The sequence below is a fragment of the Gossypium hirsutum genome, chromosome A13 (genome assembly GCF_007990345.1).
Source record: "Gossypium hirsutum isolate 1008001.06 chromosome A13, Gossypium_hirsutum_v2.1, whole genome shotgun sequence".
Taxonomy (NCBI): domain Eukaryota; kingdom Viridiplantae; phylum Streptophyta; class Magnoliopsida; order Malvales; family Malvaceae; genus Gossypium; species Gossypium hirsutum.
Window position 1 is genome coordinate 101,588,755 of NC_053436.1, and position 20,585 is coordinate 101,609,339.

General features: G+C 36.1%; 1 protein-coding gene across 2 annotated transcripts; it reads right to left on the minus strand.

Annotated features, from left to right (window-relative positions):
- Nucleotides 1–5,134: 5,134 nt before the first annotated feature.
- Nucleotides 5,135–7,991, minus strand: LOC107893128 (probable arabinosyltransferase ARAD1). Of its 2 annotated transcripts, XM_041085480.1 has the most exons (3): nucleotides 7,914–7,982; nucleotides 6,638–7,571; nucleotides 5,135–5,842 (listed from the first exon to the last, which is right to left on the minus strand). In XM_041085480.1, exons 2-3 carry the CDS (start codon nucleotides 7,550–7,552, stop codon nucleotides 5,303–5,305), a joined length of 1,455 nt encoding a protein of 484 aa, XP_040941414.1. In that variant the 5' UTR covers nucleotides 7,553–7,571; nucleotides 7,914–7,982; the 3' UTR covers nucleotides 5,135–5,302. The 2 variants fall into 2 exon arrangements, with proteins under 2 accessions (XP_040941414.1, XP_040941415.1); XM_041085481.1 differs by having other exon boundaries at nucleotides 6,638–7,991.
- Between the last annotated feature and the right edge of the window lie 12,594 nt (nucleotides 7,992–20,585).

Consider the following 20,585-nt stretch of genomic DNA (forward strand, 5'->3'; position numbering starts at 1 on the left):
AAACCAAAACCTAAGTCCCATGTCACAGTTTAAAATAAAATAATACAATCTCTGAATAATAGAAATATCAAATAGTAATTTAAAAATATTTTTATAGTAAAATAGTCAATCCAAGCTGAGACCTTCCGAATGTCGTGTTCGCGTCCTAACTTTGTAGGTTATCTATAAAGATGGAAATAAAAGGGGAGTGAGCTATGAAGCTTAGTGTGAGTTCAGTCACAAGAAAATCGAAAAAAACAATAAACAAACAAAGCACATGGATTAGCAATTCTGAGATTAAACACAACCATAAAGCACATCAGATTAACGATTTTTCATAAAACACTTCACTTTACTATCTTGGTATTCACAGTTTTATATGCACGAGTTTATTAACGCGATGCAGTTTCAAATTAACAGAAAAATTCTATCACTCCAGATTGTGGGCGAGCCACCACTGATTTGTAGTTAAATTGCCACTTTGTAAAGAAAAAACGTGGGTAAACCACTAGTATTTTAGATAAAAACATTTGCAGTTACTGCCACTTGTTGTGAGTGCACAACATGGTTGCAGATTAAACAAACTGTAATTGGGGTTGTGGACGATCCATATATTTTTAGTTACTACTACTTGTTGTAAGTGCACAACATATTCGCAGATTAAACAATCTGCCATTGGGTTTTGTGGAGAGCCACATATTTGCGGTTATTGCCACTTGTTATGAGTGCACAACATGTTCGCAAATTAAACAAACTCCCACTGGGTTTTGTGGATGAGCCACATATTTGCAGTTATTGCCACTTGTTGTGAGTGTGTACAACATATTTGCAGATCATGAAAATACAACAATTAAATTGATCCTAAATCATAGAAATACAAATCGGAAATTCAGAACTATTTGTTGATGACTTAGGATTTTCCTTTTCCACTCGATGAATTCGAGCCAACGTTAGCTACAGGTTGACATAAAACATATATCATTATCAATTATCAACCAATTCATAGTCAATTATTAATTTTTAAAAGTTTTTCAATTTATTCAATTTTTCCCCTAAAACCGAGACTAACCTGACTTTCAATTTAAAACTCCAAATTGAAATCCAATTTCACTATTATTCATTAGGGGCCTCCTATTTAATATTTCTACTGTAACTTTTACAAATTATTCACTTTGGTCCTTAACGTACGAAACTATCAATTAAACTTTATAATTTAGTTTTTTTTAAAGTAAGATTAATTTCTATCAATTTAACATATAAAATTTTCAATTCTCAACAATGACAACTTTTAAAACTTTAAAAAATTTACAAATTAGTGCATAGACTAGCTAAATCAAACTCTAATAACCTCAAATCTATAAAAATTGCAACAATATAACTAACGACTTTAATTTTGAAGCTAAAATTTAAAAACCCAAAGAATGGCGAGAAACATTTTTCTCCTATACTTCAATTCTGCTGGAGAAGACAAAGTTCTCTCTCCTTCGACCATTTTATATTTTATATAGTTTGATTAACTTTGTTAATTAGGCTAACTAAGCTTAATTTATTAAACAAAGCTTGTTTTACTTAATTTAATAACTATACAATCCCACCGTCCACTAATACATTTTTTTACATGGTTTAATTGCTGATTTGAATATTTGATTAATTGCAATTTAAGTCCTCAATTCATTTTTAATTAAAAATCTATAATGATTGGATTTTAAAATTTAGTCCTTAAGTCCTAATTAATCACAATTTCGACTAAATTAATTATTAAAAATTCAATTCACCTATATAGAAATTTCATAAATATCTTTATTTAATATTTACAGACTTGATTTACAAAAACAGAATCTCGAAATCGTATTTTCTGACATCACTGGAAACTTAGTTGTTACATATTATGCCTTTATAAAATTTTTGGGATGCTTATGAAAAAACGTCTAAGGATGAAGTTTATCCTTAAACTTTAAGGACGAATATCGTCCCAATATTCATAAATACATACCAAAATAAGGACGAATATCGTCCCAATATTCATAAATACATACCAAAATAAGTATGGATGAATTTCATTATTAAAGCTTTAGGATAACAACTATCCCAAAATTAAAAAAGAACCCAAAATATTTTAAAAATATTTTCATCTTTAAATGAACTATTAAAAAATAGACACTTGGTATCCACAAAATATTATTATTTTTAATCATGTATTATTATTATTTTTGGTACAATGATAGTTTAGATTTAGATTATTCTTGAGGAAGGAGAGTACTTGATCAATAGGTCACAACTTGGTATTTTTAATCTTATATTATTATTTAATTTAAATATAATAATATGAATTCTAAAAAAAATAATTATCAACATTTAAAACAAAAGTAAACATAAAATAAAATAAATAATATCTACAATATTAAATTCTATTGAAACTTAAATATTACTATAATCTCCATAAAAATGTTCATAAAGTCCTTAGTTTATAATAAAACAAAACTTTTAAGACCAACAAATATTGGGTGCAATGGAAAAGCGCATTGAATTCTTAAGGGAAGATGCAAGTTTGTACTTTGAGGATGACATTGTTAGAAGGAACAACTATGAACCCCAAGTATGAACCGTAAAATAGATATAAAAAATTTAAAAAAAAAAAACTTTCAAAGAGGTACACTTGTGAAGTAAAATTGATAAAAGATGTTTTGAAAGCCAACATGCTAAATAACATCTCCCATGTGGTAGAATGTATCACTACAATATTCTAATATCAAATGGTAAGTTCATTTACTAACCTCTGCAATACATCTAACCTTGCTGGGAAAATCTATAAAAGATGGTTCCGAAAATTTAGTAGCTCACTCAAAAATAACACTAGTATAGTGTGAAAAGCCATAGAGACCTCCAAGTTGCTGCAACACCATGCGTCTTGTTCTAACCTAAAACAATTTGCTCATACGTCAAATAAGCAACATAAAGCAGCTTTTGACAATAAATAAAAAAATCTTTTATCTCTCCATCAATGTGTTAATTTTTCTTTAAAATTTTCATTTTGAATTATAATACATAAAATCTGAATAGTTAAATTAATAAATTTAATAATGAAAAAATCCAATATCAGTAACTTAATGATATAATTAGAATAAAAGATTATAATTTGAAAATGTTTGGAGCAATTAAACCAAGACAAGCAAAAGACATAATCTTATTTTATGTCTGTAGAATATAAAATACTCTAAGACCTAAGGAGGAAAGTGCTTAGCTAGCTTGTAATTTGCAAATATATTATATCTCTAGGATTAGTCAAAACATTAATTGCTAAATTTAGATTCATCAATGTCAAATTTCTTATGATTTTAGATAAAGTATATTGTATTAGTTAAATGAGAAACGCAGGTTAAAAATGCTAGTAATAGTGATTAATAGTAAGTTTTGGTTCTTTTTCTATCTTCAATTTGTTGATATATTAGAGAAAACTTTATAATTTTTTTATAATTAAAATGTTTTTTATAATTAAAAAAAAAAGAGAGTAGGGATCAAATTGATAAAAATATTAAGAATAAATCTGCATAAATCCATAAACATACTTATTATTCTTTGAATTTAAAAGGGAAAATTTAGATTGAAAGAATAATGTTAAATCTTGCAGTTGCAAGTGAAGATTAAGAAGAAGAAAAAAAAGTCTTAAGTAGGGGTTTAGGCCGGCTATATCAAATCATCCTGTTGAAGACCTCTGATCACTTAAAGATGGAACACTAGGGGTATGGGTGACCGCCTATTGAAGATATGGCTTTCATGGCAAGGAGATGTGATTTTCTAAGGTTTGAGGGCCAACTTTTTTAAAGGAAAAAGTGGAGTTATTTTTGCCATATGGGATGAGACTGTTATTGTAACCCTCTATTTCAATAATTAGATTAAATTCTGTTACAACTTTCTATATTTTTTTTATAGATTTGGAATTTAGTTCTTCTATTTTTATTTTTAGGAATTTAGTTCCTCCATGTTTTATATTTTAAAATTATGGTTCAATGGTTTACCTCGTTAAACTACTTCCGTTAAAGTCATTAGTGACGCTATGAAATACACAAATACTCATTTTGATAGCCATGCAATAAAAAAAATAACATTGTAATGAAACTGAATTTAATAGGAAAATTTTAACAGTGTTAGACTTGTGTTTTTAAATTTAGAAAATAGATGGACCGAATTCCTCAAAATAAAAGTAGATGGAGACTAATGTTCCAATTTTTATTTAATGACACCAAAATTTGTTGTATTTTATAAATTATAAAGAAAGGAAATTAACCCAAAATAAATAAATAAAATCTGGTTTATATAGTCTGCCCAAAATGAAAGTTTATATGTAATTACATTGAATCATAGCATTTAATAGTAATGACTGTTTTAGCTTTGCATTAACCAAAATATTAGCCTAGAAGGTTGGGTACAGCCCAAAAATTTTTGAAAACTTTGGGTCAAACTTGAATTGAGTTCGGCCTAATAGTCCATATTTAGTATTCAAAAATAATGATTATATTTAAAAATTATTTAGTATAATGTTAGTAGAGAATAAAAATTCCACAATTATGATTGAAAAAATATAAATAAAAATATAAAAAGAATGAGATAGATAGTAGTTTTTAATTCGGTTTGTTGAGTTAAAAATTTGTATTTTTTTACCAAATGTCAACTCAGTTTGTTTTTAGGGTTAGCATTTGATATATTGATAAAATATTTTTTTTATTTCACAAGCAATATTAACAAGTTGTCATGTGTCATTTTTTAAATATATATATTTATAATATTTTACTATACTCCTATAGAAAACTTATCAACTATCTGACACTACTTGTGAAGTCTAAAAACTCCACTGGTATCAAATATTATTAATAGGATTTGGTAGTATTTTTTTATTCTACAAGCAAATTTAAAAAATTGTCGTGTGTTTACTTGTCTTTTTTTTTAAAAAAATTTATTTTTAATATTTATATTTTTATAGAACACTTATTAACTCTTAACCCTATTTGTAGAATATAAAAACTTCAGTATACAAATATTATTCCATATTAATATATATTTTATAGTTAAATTTGAATAAAATATTATTATTTTTATTGTTAAATAATAATTTAGATCAAATCAATTCAACTCAAATTATTATAAAATAAAAAAAATGTAATCTAAAATTCGAGTTAATCCTTCAATAGATCTAATAAAAATAAGTTCATAACAAGGGAATAATTGAAGACATCAATTCTCATCAGCTCTCTGTAGCCACAAATATACCTATACTGAACGCATATCCGTCTTTGGCACTCACCCGATTGCTGCATTCCACTAGAAGTTATTTGGTGCGGGTTCTTAGTCCTCTCCTTTTGCGAGGAACAAAACGAGAGTACCTCTTAGACTTGTTTATTTTCATCTTAACACTAGAAACCTTGTGAGACAACGACTGCCATATCATTTGAACCGCATCCCCTTCCTTTGATGGATATTGAAATTCAAATAAAGGCTCAACTTGTTTCAATTTCTCCCACATCTGAGTCCATTTATCCTTCGTGATGCTCCGAATTCGATTTATGAGGAACCCCTTTTTTACGGCATCCGAAGTACGGATGAATATGCAGAATTCGGTGTAGTCGAGAATGTCTTCGTAAGGGAGCTCGATCTCATCGCTGATAATGACTGGAACACAATGGCTAGCGATGGCGTCAAATAGGCGGTTCGATGATGGAGTGTCGCCAGCAATGTTTAGGCAGAATTTGGATGAATGCATCCCTTGGCTTGCTTGACGAATTCCATTACGTTGAACACTTCCAAATGAGAAATGTACATCTTTTTCATCTTTTAGAAGATAATATAACTCTTGTCTAGCAAATCCACCCTGTAAACAAGAAACACAAGAATTAAAAGCCACGCAGGAAACGAAAAAGGTAAACAGTGTTATTCGAGTTTAGACGAGAGTGTCAATTACGAATATATATTTGATATTGGTATATGGATTTTTTTTAAAAGAAATTCATGCATTTAAAAGATTTTCAAAAGAACATATTCCCATACTCATATTATGCCATAAGTATTTTAAGCATGTGTATATAAAATCAAATATCACTCATCTTATTTGGACATCATGACTATTTAATACTCTCCGCTAATAGAGGGTTTTATATCCTTTATCTATCGAGAGTTTAAATGTCTAAAATAGTAGCTTGAAGAGGCAACAAGTTCATAAAATGAGTGCACCTCATAGGGTATATATGGTTGGGACCCAAACTTGGGATAGAATGTTACCACTTGAACTCGATCTCACTTTTATTTTTCTTACTTCTTAATGTCCTACATGCTATACGGCACGAGTTCGAATCTAACCACGCGCAACAAGTATGGTTTGCCCTCTCAAGCACCCAACGAGTTGTTTCAGCTCTATGATCCTGTCGTCCTTTTAAATATTGTCTTAATGCACTCAAGCACTCAGTAGAGTTGATAAATAAAATCCTCCATTGAACATAACAAGTTCAATTTGCAAACTCTAAACCAACAAGAATTCACAAAATTTTTCAAAAAAAATAAAATGAACGAGTTGTAGATGTCCATAAGAATACATTTAAATATCAAATACACGTAAAGTACGAGTAATTAAAAAGAAAGTTAAAAAGGAAAAGGAAAGAAGGGCACTTACGTTTTTCCTGTAAATAGCACCTTGGAAGTATAGCAAAGTTTTGCGGCTATCAAAATCAGAGGAATCATTAACATAACTTTTGATTACATGTTTGTAAGGCGCAATCACATCTTTGTCAAGATTGGCTACATTGATTGGATACCTTCCGAAATCCGAAAGTATGAAAATTGCAGGCCATAGTTGCATCCTAGCGTTAAGCATGCTATTGGGATGATGAGCCAAAACCACATGGTTTCTCCCGCCTGAAATCTTCCATTCCTTTTGACCCATCACAAACTTCACCAATTTCTCTTGCAGTTCCCAGTTCTTGCTCTTCTTTTGATGGGGACTCAACTTTGAGTACCGGTTGTAACTCAGTGATGAAAAGAATGGTACGAATATGAGATCAGCCTCGCTGGAATTTTTCACTCTGATGGCTTCTCGGCTGCTTGGATTCTCGGAAAATTCTGAAGCTAAGAGGTCCAATGTTAGCCAGTATTCTATGCTGTGTTGTGAATTCAATCCACCTGGATATGATGGAATTTTTGTTCTAATATCAGGCCAAACACTGTTTCCTTGTGGTTTCCAGTCCAACAATCCGAAGTGGAACTCTGGATCTAAATCATACAAGAAAATTTTCAATGGTTCTTTCAAATTCCCATTGCAAGTCACTTGGAACCCCCCTACTTCCACACGTTGTTGCTCACTGTTTGCGAGAATTGCTCGGTTTGATCCGTTTGAAGATTCTGCATTGCTCTGATTAGATGTTTGAGAATCGCCATTGTTGAAGACAGTAAGAAGCTTCTCAGCTGGCATGGTTTTATGATCAAAGAGACCAGGACGACCTCTTGAACTTAACACAAACATCATCGTTGTTGTTATAAACAAGCAAAGGAAAGCAATCTTGGTGATGGAAGATCCCCTTTTTTCAGCCATGGAATCCAAGAAAATCCCACTGTAACAGAGAAAATATGGATCCAGTTTCCCCCAGAAACTATATCACATCTATATAGAACCTCATTGTAAAACGAAAAGGGTTTCAATCACTTATACAGGGCCTGAATCTAGAACCAAAATATCTCTAAATTTTCCTTTCAAAGATACAAGAAATCAGCTGACAAAGGAAGCATCCAATGAAGAAAAGGAAAAAAAACCAAACAAAATTCTCGGAAACCAAACAAAGGGAAAGAGCAGTTGATTTGAAGGTTGTCTGAGTTTTTTGAAAATTGGGGAGTTGGATTGAGTTGCAAGCAAAAGGGTTCGAAGAAAATAAAAAAGCGTGAGAATAGGGTCTTACTGAAGAAGCGGGCTTTAGTTTTCTCTGCACTACACCTCTTCTTGCCGTGTCCTGCCTGCCCCTGTCTCTCCGCATTTTAATTATTTGTAAATTTAATTCCAATATATGGGTCTTAACATATTAGGCAAATTACATTATTAGTCACTAAATTATGGGTAAGTTTTTATTTTGGTCACTTAATTAAAAAAATTATAATTTAATTACTAAACTATTTAAAAGTTTTCATTTAAATCATTGAGTTGTCAAAATTGATTCTATATGGTTTTCTTTTTCCTATTACTTGCACTAATTAAAGTTTTCTTCCCTCTTCTTTTCTATAATTCTTTTTTTTTCATAAAACAACATTGGATATTATAAATCTGTGAACCAAAATTCAAACAACTTTTTTCTCCGATCTTTGACATTGACTGTCAGACCGGCTTGGATTTAAAGTATATTCTTCTACTCGTTGATGCTGTACAGGCCAATTTTGGGCCACCCCCAAAGCCCAATACCCATTAAGCCTAACTAATACATCAACCAACCCAAAATTCAAACCCCATTTACAACCAGAACCCAATATCCCTGAACCCATATACCCGAAGCCCAATAACCTAAACTACCAGCCCACTAAACTAACAGCCCATTACACAAAATCAGAAACAAAAAACACCTAATCCCAAACCCTAGCCCCCTTAGCATTCGGCGCCCACTTGCCTCTGTCACCACCGACGTCTGCCACGCCCCATACCCCCACTACAACAGTCCCATACCTCCACAGTCCTCGTACGCCACGCCCACACCCCGTACGCATGACAACAGACTCTGTACCTGCAAAAACAACAGACAAGCAAAGCAGAAGCAAGAATAGCAAAAAATAATAACAAAGTGTGTAACAAAACAGGCTATAAAAAGCCGAATGAAACACTGTAAAAGGGGTTCCTTTTTTAGATTTTTATCAATACAGACATATATTTCAAAAAAAAAACAGTAGACAGAGCAAGAATATCATCCGAAACAGATATCAACACACAAAAAAAACACCAAATCAGTGCACCAAACACAAAATCGCAAATCGAAAATAGAAGGTGATTTTATATTTATTGTCATTTTTATTTATATTCTCACAAATACATATATCAAAAAATACGACAAATATACGAAAATATAATATAAAAATATAAGAAATAAAAAATAAAAAAAATTAGAGTTTTTACCTCTCCGGCCACCGTGTACGGTGGCCGACGCTGGCACCGGCGAGGCTCCGGTGGCCGTCTGGTGACCGGCCCCCGTGGCCGGAGCTCACCCCCTCCCCTCTCTTCTTTCCCCGCTCTCTCTTTTCTCTCCCCCCTCTTCTTTTTTTTTCTTTCTCCTGTTTTAAATGAAAAAAACAAAAAAAAACTTGGTTTATATAGGGGTCCAAAACGCACCGTTTTGGACCCCCCTTTGAAGCTAAACGACGCCGTGTAGGGCTTCGGGTCGGGTCGACCCGACCCGTCCGGCCAGGGTCCGCGTGTTTTTTGAAGCGGAAGGGCTAATTGCACGATCGGCCCTTCCGCATTTTTGCTATTTTACAATCAGGTTTTTAATATTTTAATTTGGCCCCAGAGTTTTGCCCGTTCATCAATTTAGTCCCTCCGTGCTGCGCTGCGTTTTGGTAATAGAGAATATTGCACTTTTGGTCCTCGTTGTTTTCATGCGTGTCCATTTTAGTCCTTTATTTCTTTATTTCTTTTTAAATTCGCCCTGAAATTCTGTTCTTATTCCGATTTAATCCTTTTTCGTTTATTTTCTTTTTTTTACATATTACTAATATTGTTACTATTATATTTATTATTATATTATTTATTTTCACTATTATTATTATTATTTTCATCATTATTATACATATATGTATATATTTATGTAATATTATTAATAGGCGTCCCAACATTATTATTATGTATGTATATACATTTTAATACCGTGCATGTATATGATTCTATTTAATTGTTAGTTTTGTATACTAAATTCATACGTATATTTCTCATGTCATTTCATGTATCCATTTTTATTATTATATATGTATATAGGTAATAATTTTTCAAAACTTCGTTTTAATCTTATGCATTATTTGTTTCATTCTCTTTCATAATATTATTATATATATTGGTATATATATGTTCTTTAGGTGCATGTGTTCCTCAATATTTATTTTATGTACATATGTAAATATTATGAATATATATTTAACATTACTAGTTATATATTTTTATTATCTTATATATCTTTCTAATACCATTAATATTTATATATACATATTTTACATATATACTCTTAATTATTTTCATGTGTATATTCATCGTATTCTCTTTACGTTCTCGTATTCAATGCTAACATTGCATTTGATCTTGCATGCGCGGTTATTATTTTCCAATATCATTGTAATATTTGTTATTTGTTTCAAATATGTTTATAGTTCTTCCATTTATTTATGTTTATTTCATATCAGCTTGCTTCACATTATTTCGAAAAATTATCCATGTTTTCTTATTTACTTCAATAATCAAGGCAATATACCGATTTAACATTAAGTCATCGAGTTCGTCGCTATGTTGGGTGAACGTCAATTGACTCATGTTAAAGCGATATACCCTTCTAAAAAAACGAAATAAACCAAAATTTCTCGTTCTTTTAATCGGATTATGACTAAATTTTACATTGAACTCTTATTTTTGAAAATTAAGACAACGCGTGTTTATGAGATACCAATTTTAGGCGTCGCGAGGGTGCTAATACCTTCCTCGCGCGTAACCGACTCCCGAACCCTAATTTCTTCTCTGGATTTTAACGTGGACTTAAATTCAGCCTTCTTTTCATTTCAAAGATAAATTTATAAGGTGTCCGATCATACCTATAAAAAGGATCGATGGCGACTCCCTCTTTATTTTAAAATCAAACTTCAAGTTTTCAAATTTTCAATAAATCGCCGCAATTAGCGACCGAAACCAAAATTTTTATGTCGCTACAGCTGGCGACTCCACTGGGGATGATTTTTGAGAGTCGAGTCGAATTAAACTCGCGTTGTCAAAATTTTCAAAGTTTCTTGTTCAAATTAACATTTAGTCGTGATCCTTAAATTTTTTGTTTTCAAAAAAATCATGCATTTGCATCGTGTTGTATATATTCTAACTTGTTTTATCAGGTTGTTTTTCAGCTTTAAATTTTTGCGATTTTAGTTTTGGTTTAGTTTTTCTAAATAAAACGTAAAGGTTTACAAGTTTCTCCCCACACACCGTGCACGTGCATTTTTGTTGCATAACATAAGCTCTATACCCGGGCTCCATCCCTGTTAAGAGAAAGTAAACGCTACGCCTTCGTGAGTTAACTCGTTCCTCTGCACAGGCTAGTAAATACTTTCGGGTTATATATGACTTATGCTTTCGTGAGTTAACTTGTCCCTCCGCATAGGCATAAGTAAATGTAATCCCTCGAATTGATCTCGTAAGCCTATGATGGGCCATAACCGAGGCTCTGTACTAATCTTAGTAGATGACAGTGCAGACGATTCGAGTACCCATCTAGAACCAAAACCGCATATAGTGAACCATACGAGCCATCCAACTAGAGCCATGTCGAACCTCCGCTCGTTTAGTAGTCACCAAAATAAGTACACGGGAAAAGCACATCTTACCTTCTATTTCTTTTACATTTGTGCTTTCTAAACAAGGGAATCGAGTCCACTGGACCAAGTAGCTTAATTTGTTAGATTTTCCACAGTTTTTCTCTATTTATATGTGTTGCGCCAATCAAGGTCGTTTGTCTGTATTTCTATTTTTCATCATGCATCGAAGGCATCTTGTTAGGAAGGTGTTGATTAGAGATTGGTCGCCAAAAAACGGGTTTCTAATGGAGGAGTCAATTATACGAGTGACCGAAACGTTGTGTAATAGACTCCTTTGATTAAGGAAATGCCTAAATAGGGGCTATCTTGAAATTAACACCAAATTTTTGCATATTCATTCATGACTGACATTCATTTGACATTCATGCATTTATTCATGCATCAATTCATTCATTGCATATCCCATACTCGTTCGCTGAGGTTAAAACGTGCAATTCGCAGTTGCAAGACTTCAAGACTGGAACCACGTCATCCGTATAAAACGCGCCGACAAGCTAGAGTAATGGAGGATGAATTCAATGAGAGAATTGAAAGGATGGAAAGGGCTCAAAAGGAATTACAAGAGCAACTGGCCAAATCGCAACAAGAGACGAGAGACCTAATGGTGAGATCTCGAGAGGAATCTCTCGAGCAAAGAGATCAGATGGCTAAAATGATAGAGATGATGACAAATTTGGTCAAAGGAAAAATGCAGAACCCCGATGTTATGGAGCCTCAATCAAGAATTCACCAAGACCAGGATCCACTCTATCCCCCGGGATTCACTCCACCGCTCGCATATGCAATACAAAGAGGGTATACTCAAGAGGAACCCACTGGCTTGGAACATCGACCTATGCCACCTGCTCCACCCACTAATTTGGGGCAAGGAATGTTAGCGTCGAACCCAGGGGCTAGTCCTGCTAATCCACTAGTTCCAGATCTGGATGACCCAGCAGAGGTAGCCAAGTTGAAATTGGATGACCATGACGCAAAATATAGGAGTCTAGAGGAAAGACTCAAAGCAATAGAAGGCACTGAAGTCTTCTCCGCACTAGGTGCTAAGGAACTCAGTTTGGTACCTGATCTAATTTTGCCTCCGAAGTTCAAAGTGCCTGATTTTGAGAAGTATGATGGGACAAGGTGCCCAAAAGCACATCTCATTATGTACTGTCGAAAAATGACCGGTTATGTGAACGAGGATAAACTACTCATACATTGCTTTCAAGATAGTCTAACATGGTCAGCTCTTCGGTGGTACAATCAACTTAGTAGAGAAAAGATTCGATCCTGGAAGGATTTGGCGTCAGCATTTTGCGAGCAGTACAAGCATGTATCGGATATGATGCCAGACCGTATGACCTTGCAAATGATGGAGAAAAATCCATCAGAGACTTTTAGACAGTATTCGCAGAGATGGAGAGACGTCTCAGCTCAAGTGGAACCCCCATTAACAAAAATGGAGATAACCGTTCTCTTTATCAATACTTTAAAGGCGCCGTTTTATGACAAATTAGTGGGAAGTGCCACGAAAGAGTTTGCGGATATTGTAATATCTGGTGAACTCATAGACAATGCCATCAAGAGCGGTAGAATGGAAGGATCAGAAGGCTCAAGAAAAGCAGCACCCTTAAGGAAGAAAGAGCCAGAAGCCCACATGGTGGGAACTGGGAGTCGTTACATTCTCAATTCGTATCCTAACCAACCCCAACCTCGAAATTATCCACCCTCGAATTTTTATTATCCCCCTCAAACCCCTTACTACCAAGCACCACATCCGTCCTGCCCCGTATACGCCACGAACAACCAAAGACCCGTCACCACTTTTCCACAAAACACGGTACCCGCCCAAATCCAACCCAGAAACGAACCAAGACCATCAAGGCATAATCCCGAGAGACCGCAATTTACCCCCATCCCTTTGTCGTATGGGGAATTGTACCCAAAACTTTTAGAAAAACAGCTAATTTCTCCCCATTACATGGCACCCCTTAAACCTCCATACCCAAAGTGGTACGATCCAAACGCTAGTTGTGCATACCACGCAGGGAACCAAGGGCACTCTACTGAGAACTGTCTCGCTTTCAAAAGGAGAGTTCAAGGACTCATTGACGCGGGTATCCTACGATTCGATAGTGCTAGTAACGCCACGGGGAACCCGTTCCCTAACCATACCGAAGGGAATGTGAGCACAGTGGGGAAAGAGGATAAATGGAAGGTCAGAAGATGTGTATCAGAAATAAGGACGCCTCTGCAGAAATCTGGGAGGTATTGGTTAAGAAAGGATTGCTCTGTCACTCTGATAGAATTTTTGGAGAAAAAGGTCAAAGTTTTTGCAATTTTCATGGGATTGTTGGACATGACATTCAGTCATGTGAGGACTTTAAAAGGTTACCTCAAGACCGGATGGATACTAAGGAGATCAAGGTCCTTAACAAGAGTGAAGATGCCAACGAAAGAGAAGTATGCGTCTCTGATAGCCAATCATCAGGGCCCCCTTATAGTGCTGATCGACCGTTGGTAATTTATTATGACGCGATGAGAGAGCCATTGAAACCACAGATGGTAATTGAAGTACCATCTCCTTTCCCGTATAAGGACAACAAAACAGTACCGTGGAGATATGATGTTAATATCGTTACACCGGAAGTTGAAAAGTCCAAAGCCATAATTGAAGATGTTGGGGAGGTAGGTCATTTTACTCAAAGTGGACGATACTATTCTAAAAAGTTAAACCGGTAAAGAAAAGTAGCGACTCGAACCAAAAAGGGAAAGCAGTGATGCACGAGGTCGAAGTCGAGCAAGAAATTCCACCCGTGTAAGAAACTAAAAACCTGTGAATGAGGAAGAAGCTCAAGAATTCTTGAAATTTATTAAGCACAGCGAATATAGTGTGGTGGAACAATTGAGCAAGCAGCCAGCACGAATCTCAGTTCTATCTCTACTGTTAAATTCAGAGCCACACCGGAATACTTTATTGAAGGTGTTAAATCAAGCTTACGTGGCCAACAACATATCTGTCGAAAAGCTTGATAGGTGGGTAAACAATCTGAATGCGGACAACTTCATCTCTTTTAGTGATGATGAGATACCGCTAAATGGTAGAGGTTCGGTGAAAGCGCTGCATATCACGACCCGCTGCAAGGGCTACATAATACCGAACGTACTCATCGATAATGGGTCAGCGTTAAATATTATGCCATTGGCTACGCTTTCCAGAATACCGATGGATTTGTCCTACTTAAAGCCCTGTCATTCCATGGTAAGGGCATTCGACGGGACGAAGCGCGAAGTCATGGGAAAGATCGAAATCCCTTTGGAAGTGGGCCCCTACATCTATGAGGTCGAATTCCAAGTCATGGACATTACACCCTCTTATAACTGCCTTTTGGGAAGACCTTGGATTCATTCTGCTGGAGCAGTCCCATCATCCCTCCATCAAAAGGTGAAATTCATCACGGATGGCTGTTTGTCACAGTCGAGGCGAAGAAGACATCGTCGCATCTATCTCTGCTGATGCGCCATACTTGGAAGTAAGCAAGGACGCAGTGGAATGTTCCTTTCGATCCCTTGAATTTATCAATGCCACTTTCGTCGCTGAGGGAAATAGAATTCCGATGCCAAAACTGTCGAGAAATACCAGAATGGGTGTCAAGTTGACCGTAGGAAGGGGAGCTCGTGCGAGAAGAGGTTTAGGGAGACATCTGCAAAGAATAGTGAGGGCTTTAAAGCCAGTACACCACAAGGCCCGATACGGTTTAGGGTTCCAGCCTGACATGCGCCAAAGAAGAAGACAGTGGAAGAAGGATCAAGAGAGAAGAATTGCAAGAACTTTGAGCCGAGAACCAGAATGGGAACCAATAGAGTACCCTCCTTTGTCAAAAACATTTACATCTGCGGGAATGATGTACCCTGGACAAGATGATCCAAGAAACATGCTGGGATTAATTGAAAGGGATTTTCAGAATGTCAGTATAAATGTCATTGACAAAGAAGCTGGTGCAAGTAAAGATGTCTCGAGGATACGCCCTTGCCCTCCTGGTTTCATGTTGAACAATTGGATTGCTGAGGAGCTTCTTGTAGTTTATAAGCTTTCAGAGTAATGCTAAACATCAACCTTCTATTGTGTCCTTAGATATAATGGAATTCTTTTGTAGGAGCTTACATTCGCTCTTTATCATTTAAGTGAATATCAATGAAGATGCATTTTGTCACGATTTTTCGCATTATCACTAATTTCATAATCATTTTCTCATTTCATAGCCTATCCTTACATTTGCCTCATTGCCATGACATAACATTTTGTTTGTTGTTTCCAATACTGGATGTCCTCCGATAGCTTCCTTTTCCATTCAACTTTCAGGTGCTCAGATATTGAAGACATGAATAAGCCCGTTACGAATCTTGAAATTGATTTTGAGAAGGCTGTTTGCTTAGGAGAATTTGAAGCCGAAGAAAATGCTGAAGATTATGTCTCGTCTCCTGAATTGTTAAGAATGGTGGAACAAGAGGATAAACACGTTCTGCCTCATGAAGAATCTGTGGAAACAATAAATTTGGGCACTGAAGAGAGGAAACAAAAAGTGAAGATTGGGACTTCTATTTCAGAAAGTACCAGGCATAGTTTGATCACTTTACTCCGCGAATACAAAGATGTTTTCACGTGGTCATACCAGGACATGCCAGGGCTAGATGAAGATTTAGTGGTCCATAACTCCCATTAAAGCCAGAATGCAAGCCCATCCAGCAAAAATTAAGACGGATGAGGCCGAAATGCTGTTGAAAATAAAAGAGGAAGTCAAGAAGCAATTTGACGCTGGCTTCCTACAAGCCTCCAAATATCCAGAATGGGTGGCTAACATAGTCCCAGTACCAAAGAAAGATGGAAAAGTACGAATGTGCGTGGATTACCGTGACCTGAATCGAGCAAGCCCAAAAGATAATTTTCCTTGCCACATATTGACACGTTGGTGGACAACACAACAAAACATTCATTGTTTTCTTTCATGAATGGATTCTCGGGGTATAATCAGATCAAGATGGCCCCTGAGGATATGGAGAAAACTACCTTCATAACAATGTGGGGAACGTTCTGCTACAAGGTGATGCCATTCAGGTTAAAGAATGCTGGGGCAACATATCAGAGGGCTATGGTGACGTTATTCCATGACATGATGCATAAAGAAATAGAGGTCTACGTCGATAATATGATTGCTAAATCTCGAGGAGAAGAAGAGCATGTAATGAACCTCAAGAAGTTGTTCGACAGGCTGAGAAAGTTTCAGCTAAAGCTTAATCCAGCTAAATGTACATTCGGGGCTACCTCGGGAAAGTTGCTAGGCTTCATTGTCAGTGAAAGAGGTATCGAAGATGATCCAGATAAAATAAAAGCCATCCAAGAATTACCACCTCCGCGCACGCAAAAGGAAGTTAGAGGATTTTTAGGGAGATTAAATTACATCGCCCGATTTATCGCTCAACTTACCAACCAATGCGACCCAATCTTTCGGATTCTTCGAAAACATAACCGGGAGAATGGAACGAGGAATGCCAAGTGACCTTTGATAAGATAAAATAATATTTGTCCAGTCCTCCAGTGCTAGTACCGCCAACTCCGGGAAGACCATTAATTTTGTATCTGACAGTGTTTGAAGTTCAATGGGTTGCGTACTGGGACAACATGACGAGTCAGGAAAGAAAGAAAAGGCGATCTACTACCTCAGCAAAAAGTTCACTGAATATGAGGCAAAATATTCGTCTATTGAGAAATATTGTTGCGCTCTGGTTTGGGTAGCTCGGAGACTCAGAAAATATATGTTGTATCACACGACATGGCTAATTTCAAAGCTGGACCCAATAAAATACATGATGGAATCGCCGGCACTATCAGGAAGAATGGCACGATGGCAGCTCTTCCTTTCGGAATATGACATTGCCTATGTAAGTCAGAAGTCAATAAAGGGAGCGCAATAGTTGACTTCTTAGCAACTCGAACGACAGAGGAATATGAGCCTTTAAGATTCAATTTCCCAGACGAATACTTAATGTGCATCACAAAATAAATCCGAGTCATCAAAAGAATCATGGAAGATGTGCTTTGATGGTGCGTCAATGCTTTAGGGCATGAATTGGAGAAATCCTGGTATCACCAGACGGGATCATTATCCGTTCACTGCAAGACTGAATTTCTGTACATAATATGCAGAATATGGCTTTCATGGGCTCGTGCAGCTACGACGAAATCGAGATCTGGAGGTGTACGGGACTCAGCCCTAGTGATTTACCAAATCCGTGGAGAATGGAAGTGAGGGACTCAAAATTGATTAAGTACAGCGATTTAGTGGCTGGATTGATCAAGGAATTCAAAGAAATAACTTTTCATTACTTCCACGAGAAGAGAACCAACTGGCTGATGCCCTAGCCAATTTGGCTTCAATGTTCAAAGCAGTAGAGAAGCAGAAATAATGCCCCTCAAATAAGCATATACGAGGTCCCTGCACACTGTTGTAGCATTGAGAAAGAAGTAGAAGGACGGCCTTGGTTCCATGATATCTTAGAATATACCAAGAATCAAAGGTATCCCGAACAAGCGAATGAGAACGATAAAAGAACAATTAGAAGAATGGCAGCGGGATTTGTTCTTGATGGGGATATCCTGTATAAAAGAGGAAATGATCAGATGCTTTTGAGATGAGTGGATGATGTTGAAGCCAGAAAATACTTGAAGAGGTCCATGAGGGAATTTGCGGAACGCATGCCAATAGTTTCAATATGGCCAGAAAGATCATGAGACTCGGTTATTATTGGCTGACAATGGAAAGTGACTGCATCAATTTTGCCAGAAAATGCCATAAATGTCAAATCTACGCGATAAATTCATGTAGCCCCTTCACCCCTTCATGTCATGACTTCTCCGTGGCCTTTTTCTATGTGGGGCATGGATGTCATAGGGCCAATTTCTCCAAAGCTTCAAATGGACATCGATTCATTTTTGTGGTTATCGATTACTTCACAAAATGGATTGAAGCCGCTTCGTTTGCCAATGTGACGAAGACTGCAGTGTGCAAGTTTTGAAAAAGGAAATCATTTGCCGATATGGTTTGCCTGAAGAATCATCTCAGATAATGCCACGAATCTGAACAATAAGATGATGAAAGAAGTGTGCGAGCAATTCCAAATAAGCATCATAATTCCTCGCCCTATCGCCCAAAGATGAACGGGGCTGTTGAAGCAGCTAACAAGAACATTAAGAGGATCATTGGGAAAATGACTGAGACATATAAAGATTGGCACAAGAAACTTCCATTTGCTTTGTTTGCATATCGCACATCTGAACGAACATCTACGGGAGCAACTCCTTTCTTTCTAGTCTATGGAATGGAAGCTGTGCTACCTATCGAGGTTGAGATCCCCTCTCTGCGAGTATTGATAGAATCAAAGTTAGAAGAAGCAGAATGGGTTCGAGCTCGATATGATCAGTTGAACCTCATTGAAGAAAAACGTCTAAGGCAATTTGTCATGGGCAAATGTACCAAAAGAGAATGATCGCAGCCCATGACAAGAAGGTACGACCAAGAGAGTTCCATGAAGGAGAACTCTTCTGAGAAAGATTCTCCCAATACAAAAAGACCTGCGAGGAAAATGGGCACCAAATTGGGAAGGACCATACGTTGTAAAAAAGGCATTCTCAGGAGGAGCTTTAATCCTTACCGAGATGGATGGGAAGGAGTTGCCGAATCCGGTGAATTCAGATGCGGTGAAAAAATATTATGCTTAAGATGAAAACCCGAAAAGGGCATCTTAAAAAAAAGGGATCAGGGCGAAAACCCGAAATGCGTATTGATTAGTACTAAAAGATTAGGATGAAAACCCGAGAGGGCGTCCTAATGAAACAAACCTGGCGGTCGAACGATAGGTCAAGTAGTGAGACTACAGTATTTGAAGCACTTCTGAAAGCTCGAAATTTTCTACGCAAGAAGCCATGCTCGAAAGATTATTGATTGAGGAACGTGGAAGAGTCATGTGTTGAATATCTAGAGCATTTGTATCCGTGAATACGAACTTTTCTTTCTTTTTGACATTTTTACTCTCATTGGTTAACTTTCTTGTTTGCCACATTTGAAATAAAGGAATATGAGATATCCTTTTTGTCCCTACCTGACCATTTTCATGCATCTCATTATGGGTTTATTTAATGATAAATAGTGAAATGACATACTCTAAACAAAAGAAATGTCAAGCATTACCCGGATAAGAATTTGATAAGTGCAAGATCTTCAAAGCAAGAACAAAGTTAACCAAGAGCAAAAGGGTGATATCTGAGAAACGTCGATTACTCGTAAAGCTCGAAGATAGGTATGAGGCCTGAAGAGAAGGTCGAGAATCAAGCAATGAACACAGATCCTCAACAATCATGGCGAAAATGACATACGACCAATATGCTTAAGGAGCACTGCATAATCATGTAGGCATAAAGGCATTAAGACAAACATGGCATACATGAGACATCATGCATGGCATATACGGGTAATCCAGTAAAGCAGAAATCTGATGAGAGTCGCACTGAATCAAAGGAAAAGATACCCGAGTTCTACCAAAGGACTGGTTTTGGTATTTTGATGTTAATATTCATGCTTTCTAAGGAAAATCAACTCATATTGCGAGAGATGAGTGAGCCTCAAGACACGTTGAGGTATTTTAATTTTTTTTTCAAAATCAACTCATATTGCGAGAAGTGAGTTGAGCCTTGGGGCACGCCGAGGTATTTTAGTTTATGTTTTAAATTGACTCATATTGCGAGAGGTGAGTTAAGCCTTTAATTTTGTTTTTCAAAATCAACTCATATTGCTAGAGGTCAGTTGAGCCTCAGGACACACTGAGGTAATTTCAATTTCTGTTGTTAAAAAAAATCAACTCATATTGCGAGAAATGAGTTGAGCCTCAGGACACGCTGAGGTAATTTCAATTTCTGTTTTCAAAATTCAACTTATTGCGAGAAATGAGTTGAGCCTCAAGACACGTTGAGGTATTTTCAATTCTGTTTCAAAAAA